This window comes from Galeopterus variegatus, unplaced genomic scaffold (assembly GCF_000696425.1).
Source record: "Galeopterus variegatus unplaced genomic scaffold, G_variegatus-3.0.2 Scaffold5534, whole genome shotgun sequence".
Classification (NCBI taxonomy): Eukaryota; Metazoa; Chordata; class Mammalia; order Dermoptera; family Cynocephalidae; genus Galeopterus; species Galeopterus variegatus.
The window spans coordinates 145,379-153,719 of record NW_007731645.1 but is presented as its reverse complement, the minus strand read 5'-3'; the positions used below and the strand labels follow the sequence as shown (position 1 = coordinate 153,719).

Below are 8,341 nucleotides of genomic sequence, written 5' to 3'. Positions count from 1 at the left end.
GAACACACGTCCTCCTGACAGGTACAGCAGCTGCTGCAATTTACCCACATTTATACATCGGCGAAGGTAGCCCAGAAAAGTCCAAAGTCAAACTTCCTGAGAAATTTCAGATCTTCTAGGATTTATTTTAGTGTGCATACATATCTGTGTATGTGTTCTGCAGTATATTATACTTTCCATAATTCTGGTTTTGGTAGTTGTGGGGAAGAGGTAGGATGCTCTGATTTTAAGTTATGTTTATCAAATTATTTTGGTCTTTTAAAAACATGTTTACCTTTCAATATATTCATGTTATATCAGAGCTTTTAAAATGTGTTTTTTTCCCCCCTAAAATTTTTATGCTCTAGAGATTTGTGTTTAATAGGTTCTAATATTTGGTTTGTATTACTGTATTTTTGAAATAACAAGTTGAAACCAGGTCAAATAAAGTACAAGCTTAAAGTCCCTTTGTTTCTTCCTCTGACCTTTTCCTGCTCCCTCTGTGTCTAAGTTTCTCTGTACTGGCTGGCGGTGAGTGGACTAACTTGTCCTTTGAGATGTCTCAGCCAGTCAGGTTTTTGAGGTTTGTGGTCACTCTCTTTGTGGTCACTGCACTGACTGGTCACCACGCCAAAAGAGGTTCTCCACTTGGGAGCCTGGCTCTTCTCAAGTACTTCTCTTACTGCTTAGGAGTCAGTTTTTTGGGGTGTTTTTTATTGCTGCCAGAGATAATTTCCTCTGATTTCTTTCTACAGTTCACTTCTATACTAGTATTTACGCTTGAAAATCTGATCACCTGAAAACTGAGATATGATCATGTTTATACTTCCAAAGTCATCACAGCTTGTCTGAAAATATTATAAATTTGGACATTGAACAAATTAAAATGACATCTTCCCTTTTCTTTTTCACCTCTTTGTAGTTACTGCTTCATCCACCTGTGAGAAATTAGAGAAAGCCAGGAACGAGTTACAAATAGCTTACGAAGGATTTGTCCAGCAGCACCGGGCCGATAAAATAGAACGAGAGAATCAGCTTAAAGAATTTTACACCAGGGAATTTGAAAAGCTCCAGAGCACTTACATCGAAGAAGCGGAGAAGTATAAAACTCAGTTGCAAGAGCAGGTCTGTGGTTTTGGAACCAGAACACGCCCCTGGTTACGGCTGTTCACTTGAATTCTGATTGTCGTTCACTTCCTTGGATGAGTTTGTCTTTGTTTTTTGGTTTAATAGGAGAAAAAAAATTTTTAACAATTTTTTTTTTATGATCAAAGCAATATACATTAGTTGAGTGAAGGATGGGAAGAAAAAAAGAAGGAAAAGATAAAATTAAAAACAACCCTTTATCCCACAATCCAGAAGTAACCCTTACATAAGCATCCTGGTGTTTCACTGATAGACATTAGTTTGCTTTTCTTCTTTTTTTTTAAATGGCACTTGTTTTAAACCCTTCCCCCCCCCCACTTAGTAGTATATTGTAAACCTCTTTTAATTTCCCTGCTACCTTATTAACTCAGTTTTTCATTTAGCAAATATTTACAGAGTGCCTACTCTGTTCCAGGCATGTGCTAGGGGCTGAACACATAGTGGTCAAATGACAGGTGTGGAGCTTATGTGGCCCTGATACTGTGAAACATCCTCACTTTTGTGATGGACTCAGCCGTTCCCATCAGTGAACCCCAGAGAGCTTGTGTGTCTGTGTTCCTGAGGGGACAGCGTGGAGAGTTGGGAGAAGCAAAGCCAGGGTGGGTTGTTCTTTCCGTGTTCTTGGTGTGTGTCAGGGAGCCCTTAAACATAAATGCAAGCTGATGTGTAGTCTCCTAATGTTACTGCTTGTTTATTCAACTGACGACTTTGGGTTTTACTGGTAAACTATTGTTTCTGTTTGTTTCTTACAGTTTGACAACTTACATGCTGCCCATGAAACCACTAAGTTGGAAATTGAAGCTAGCCACTCGGAAAAAATAGAATTGCTGCAGAAGGCCTATGAAGCCTCCCTTACAGGCAAGGCTGCTTTTCTCTATTTACACAGAATAAGATCTGATGGGACTGCGGGATCGTTTTCAAGCGGAAATGACTCAGAACTTTCCCTTCCAGAGAACGCCCTGTGGTATTCAGTGTGGAGTGGTCTTGGTTGCTTTTTGCATTGTTCATTGTTAACAGATGCCTTTTCACCCTAACGATGCAAATGAACTTTCCCTTCCAGAGAACGCCCTGTGGTATTCAGTGTGGAGTGTTCTTGGTTGCTTTTTGCATTGTTCATTGTTAACAGATGCCTTTTCACCCTAACGATGCAAATAATAGTTTGCTATAAATGCCAGCCTTTTAGGAAATAGGATGAACTTTTAAAGATTTGAAAGGCCTTTTTGGTGGAGGAGGTGCTGGTGGTGGGAGTTGCCGGCTGAGGTCCCTGGGAAGTGTCAGTTTATGTCCTGGCCACAGCAAAGGATCCCCACTAAGCACTCTTGCACACCAACACTGCTGGGAGATGTAGGTGGCACTTGAATGAGGAATCTTTTATGATTTCAGCAATCATATTGGAAGGGTTGAAGTAGAAGGAAAAGAATCAGAGGCCCTTTCTTTCAGAACATAATGGGCAGTGTAGCCGAAGTCTTTATACTAAACCAGTTGCATCTTAACAGAATCGTGTGTGGGCGAGTGGTGAGAACTGGCTGTGTGACCTTTACAGGGACTTTTCTCATCAGAAAAATAGAGCTGTGTGAAGTCGGAGATGACGATATATAAAAGTGGCTGGCTCGTGTTGGACATTTAGTAAACACCGTTTTTCCACCTTCCTGCTACAGATGAGAGTTTCACTATAGACTTCTGTCTGGCTCATGAAGAGCAAATCGAAAAGAGCGCAGAGGCTCCAGGCAGGGGGCGGAGGCCAGTGTCTCGAGACCCCACCCTGAGATGGACCCTGTGTGTTTCCCGAGGTCTCCTGGCCTCTTTGGGCCTCGAGGCTCTCAGTCATAAAATGGGAATATCTGCCCCACCCACTTCTTAAGGCTATTGTGGGAGCAGATGGCTTAATTTATACAAAAGCATCACATAAGTGTAAAGTAACACAGTCACATTGCTTCATGATTAACTCCTACATCTAGGGGCTTTAACAATTATACAGTATAGTCATCTCATAGAATGTGATTGCCTCAAAAAATACCCCTTCTTTTCAGAAATCAGGAAAAGCCATGAAATTGAAAAGAAAGCACTTGAAGACTTGCTTAATAAGAAGCAGGAATCCTTAGAGGTAGGTGAATATCAGTGCCCCTTCCTTTCCCCAAAGTCATCAGTCTTGATGTTGTGTGGTTTGGGTATGTTTCGTGGTTGTACGTAGGCTACATTGCTGGTGTCTGTTGGGTAACTTACATTCCACCTTTCATTGTGTTTAGAAACAAATCAATGATCTGAAGAGTGAAAATGATGATTTAAATGAACAGCTGAAATCAGAAGAACAAAAAAGAATATCAAGAGAGAAAGCAAACTTAGTAAGTTGTGTGTGCTCCTCTGTCAGTACTGAATTCTTCTGCTCAGTTGCCCTTTAGAGCCAGTTAAGTGTTCAGCAGCCAGAGAAATAATGCAGGTTTGGAGTCCCTTTCATGTCTTGCTGTGTGCTTTGAAAACTGTGTAAAACAGATTCTTTGTTTACTGGCATCTTTTTTTACATCCTGAAAACTGACTTACGAATGAATTCTAATATATTTCTGGAAACAAGAAAACTGTCGATTAAGATCAGGGTTTTAGGGCCGGCCCGGTGGCGTACTGGATAGTGCGCCGCTTGGGAAGCGCGGCAGCGCTCCCGCCCAAGGGTTCAGATCCCACATACAGACCGGTTCCCGCTCACTGGCTGAGCGAGGCGCGGGAAACCGAGGGTTGCGATCCCGTTGCCGGTCCCCGGTCCGGTACGGGGGCAACACTGAGGGTTGCGATCCGTTGCCGGACACGGAAAAAGACAAAAAAAAAAAAAGATCAGGGTTTTATATGAAGACCTTACCTTTTTTTTTTTTAAATAACCACTGTATTGAGATATAATTTACATACCATAAAGTTCACCCTCTTAAAACGTACAATTCAGTGCATTTTAGTATACAGTATTCATAGTTATGCGTTGGTCACCTGTAATTCCAGAACATTTTTATTACCCCCGAAAGAACCCTGTACCCATCAGCAGCCACTCCCCGTTTCCTCCCAAACTCCCAGTACTGGGCAACACCAATCTGTTTTCTGTCTCTATGGACGTGCTTATCCTGAACGTTTCACATACATGGGATCATACAATATGTGGCCTTTTGTGACTGCCTTCTTTCACTTAGCATGTTTCCAAGGCTCATCCATGTTATAATGTGTCAGTAAATGGATGAATAATATTTCATTGTATGGATAAACATCACTTTTGAAACATACAAATTTCTCTTGTAAACTCAACTTTCTCCTGCAACGTGTATCTTTTTCTTGTTGCTCCTGTCTTATGTACCACTGTTTTCATTCCATATTCCATATATTTGTGCTCTGGCACTGCCGAAGCAAAGCTTTTTCGCTGAAAATCTGTTGCCAGTTTGCCAAGTACATGTGTGGCTCTCACAGTGAGACCTTTTGCCGATGATCTCCTTGGGAGACCCTCTAGACGTTTGATAAAATTAGATGGGATCATATTCAAGGAAACATCAAAGCTATTTATACTGGAAGATATTTAGGAAAAGTCGATGATTTCAAAAGAAATCTAGACATATAGGCAGGGTGTAAACCTTACTAATGGTTCAGAGAACAGGTTTTAAAGAGCTGCCTGGTTTGCAAAGGAGGTTCCACTGCAACCGCTTTGGAAAAGCGGAGGAAAGTGAGGGAAGCAGTGATCTCCAGTGCCACCCCCGTCTCAGCGTGCCGAGATTGTGGAAAAGGGGAGCACGCGTGAGTGGAGTCGGGGAGAAAGCGGCAGGCCAGCGGAGAAGCAGGAAAAGGTGCAGAGCGTACGAGGCTCTACGTGCTCTAGTGTAAAAATTGACAGACTAACTAACGCTCTTTCCTTCTAACAAAAATGAGATAGGATTTGCTATTTTCAGGGTAAAAAATCATATGTGAAATAATATCAGTATATAAAACTTATGAAATTTTTGAAAGAGCCTGGAGTCAGAGGTCTGAGTGTCAGTTCCTGCTGTGACCTTTCCTGGCTCTGGTACTTTTCCTGAGCAGGTCACTTGACTAATGGAACTCATTTTCTCCTTTTGCGAAGTAAGGGGTTTGGATTCAGTAATCCCCAAACAACCATACCCTGATTCTTCCCATGGATTGATCCAGAATGGAAACCACTGCCCTGGAGGATAGTTTTCATGATCTACACCACTGAATCTTATCTAAGAAATTCTTTCGTCAAACATCTGTTCAGTAGATCTTATGCTGTTAGTTTGTATCAGAAATCTTAGATGTGAGCTCAGTTGAATTTCATCAGTAAAGCCAGGAGTGGGGCGGGGGCGGGGGGATGAACGCTGCAGCTGTGTTCTCAGAAGATGTGGTGTTTGTTTTGGGGAAGAATTTTAGGAGAGTATGTGCTATATGCCATGTAGATGATGGCATGTCACAATGTAAAATGACAGTGTCATGGGTGCTCTAGAAGTACGGCCAAGCCAACAGAGTCTCATCATACAGAAAATCCAAAGCACATTACTGTTATTTCTGTTGTGTTCCAGAGAGCTCTGAAAATGTACTGCTTTCTGTTCCTGATCACTTACTGACTTTCGTTAGAGAGAATTGATGTTCCTTTTTCTCCCTCCAAAAACCAGTAAAGGACTTAGATTGCCCAATCTCCAGCCATAATTCTGTTCCATATTGTAAGCACAGGTTTTGTCTTGTTCTTAATTGCGTATATGATGCAACCAGTATTTTTCTATATTATGTTAACTGATAAATGAGGAAAATATTTGTTCTCAATATTATGACTGAAGTCTTTGAGATTAATGTGATCTTAACTCTTCTTTTTCACCTCTTTGTTTGAAACTGTTAGAAGAAGATAGAAGTCATTTGCCACTTGATTGTCTAATGTCTAAACCTAAAGAAAAATCCTTTATTTACGAATTTGGACTATGTGATTGTGTGAAGTAAGTCAGAGTGATAGTGTGCTGTGTCCTTTCCAGAAAAACCCTCAGATCATGTACCTGGAGCAAGAATTAGAAAGCCTGAAAGCTGTGTTAGAGATCAAGAATGAGAAACTGCACCAACAGGATGTCAAGTTAATGAAAATGGAGAAACTGGTATGTCTCTTTCGGAACAGCAGATTGAGGATCTCACCAAGTGGGCTGATACCTGTGAGACAGGAACTGAACTCTGACCCGAGAACTAGGGAGTGGGGGAACTGCTGCTTAAGGATATTTGGAAATTATACAAGAGAGAAAGGTTACAATTTTCTTTTCCAGGTTTCATCAAGGCTTATTCATTGCTGCCTTCTAGGATGTTTTTCCCAAGGAACATGTAAAGCAGCATTCAGTTCGAAATAATGTAAAAGTAGTACTTTAATATACCACCAACTCTAGATAGGTTCCATATATTTAAAGCAGTTGGATATGTAAATTAATCCTATTGGAGCAATACAGTCTATCTAAATTCTTCATCTTGCTTCTTGTGAATTAAAATGTTAAAAGAATTACTGTGCTTTAAAAAGGTTAATTCTGTTGGACAAATAGCAAGTATTAGGAAGAATATGAATAAAATTTAGTTGGCAGGAAATTCTTCATCTTGCTTCTTGTGAATTAAAATGTTAAAAGAATTACTGTGCTTTAAAAGGGTTAATTCTGTTGGACAAATAGCAAGTATTAGGAAGAATATGAATAAAATTTAGTTGGCAGCCTCTGGGGCAGAGAAGTAATGTTATTGTGGACGGGTCTGTCCAGAACCATGTGTTTCAGGGCGTGCCCAGTGTTCCTGGCAGTCTTGGCCCCGCCATGAGACACAGCTACTAGCATCAGTCTTGGCCCCACCCTGAGACACAGCTACCAGCCAGGACTCTGACCAAGTTGGCAGCATTTGGCAAGCAGCTTATGTGATCCCAGCCATCGCTGTACTCTGCTCCTGACTGTGCGGGCCGCCTGTACTGCTTGCCTCTTCTCCCCCTGGCTGGGAGCAAGTGCCTCCTTCAAACCCAGACCAACAGGGAGCATGGAGGCCATGCTTTCTCTATTCGGTGTTTTGTTGGTTTGGGGGTTTGGTTTGTCTTGGGTTTCTTCTAGAGACTATCACCTCTCTGTTGAGGGACGTAATGGCTAAGCCCCCATGTGGATATGTGGGCACTTTGTATTATCAGGAAGTTTTGCTTTTTTAAAGGAAGGAAAGGAACATGTAGTAGTTAATGGGCCCAACCTAGTATACATACCGGTTCCTGTTATGCCAAGTCTGAGAACTCTGCTAATCCAGCAGCCAGTAATGAATCAGATAATCTTGCTAATAATTTGTTGCTGCATATGCCATTCATGCATCAAACTTTTCCCAAAAATCATGTGCAGTGAAACAGAGTCTGCTGTAAAATTACCAATATATTTTAGTTTTTGTTGATCCGTGGTATTTCTGGTTTTTGCCTTGTCCAAGAGGTATTGTATGATGTCAGCCAGCGTTGCAGTGCGCATGTGTGGCAGACAGGTAGGCCCGCTGTTGCCTCTCTTATGTGTAAGTTCCAGGCCTTTGCAAAAATTAAGACACTTAGAAAGCACAGGGATGTTTTCTTAAGTAAGAAAGCTCTGGTGTGAAAACTAGCTCCACCCATAATTAGCTCTGACATTCTCGGGACTGCTTTTTTATTCTGTAAAATGAAGGATTGGATGAGATAATGTTTTAAGGCTCAGTCTCTAATTTCAGGTTTTTCCATCTAGTGTTTTGTCTTGAGTTCCTTCATAATTAACATTTCAAGGTCCCCTTCCCCTTATATTCTAGATTCATTTTCTGGAAAGTCATTTCACCTGAATTGCTTGTCCAGAGCATTTTCTGGGTAATAGGATATCTTAAGAACGATAGGGCTCTAAACTAAGCACCATAATCAAAGTAGATCAGTCACCCACTGCAGTGACAGGGACGTAGAATTAATTCTGACTGTGTAAGTCACTCTCAAGCAAGAAATAAAATCTTACCTTTGGAAATTGAGCTGGGATGTAATCTGCTCTTCATCATGTTAAGTGACTAAATGTCTTCAGGGATCTTATCAGTAACCACCGCCAGAGTCGGCCACTTATGAGACTGCAACTCTGGAGGAGGACTTTTGGCTCGGTCCAAAAAAGATTTCGGAATTGACATGGACGTTGTTGCACAAAGCACTTAAAGAACTAGAGGATCTTGTTCATTGCCTTTTTCACCTAAGCATAAGGGGAAAAACTCTCAGGGGCCTATT

The 8,341-nt window shown here is 41.3% G+C and overlaps 1 protein-coding gene across 1 annotated transcript; it reads left to right on the top strand.

Annotated features, from left to right (window-relative positions):
• Positions 1-882: 882 nt before the first annotated feature.
• On the top strand, positions 883-6,926 carry LOC103605005 (microtubule-associated tumor suppressor 1 homolog; the record flags this gene model as incomplete). Its single annotated transcript, XM_008589586.1, has 6 exons — positions 883-1,104; positions 1,878-1,983; positions 3,156-3,229; positions 3,372-3,467; positions 6,105-6,221; positions 6,873-6,926. Coding segments are annotated over 6 exons (669 nt in total), but the record flags the coding sequence as incomplete, so codon positions are not given.
• Between the last annotated feature and the right edge of the window lie 1,415 nt (positions 6,927-8,341).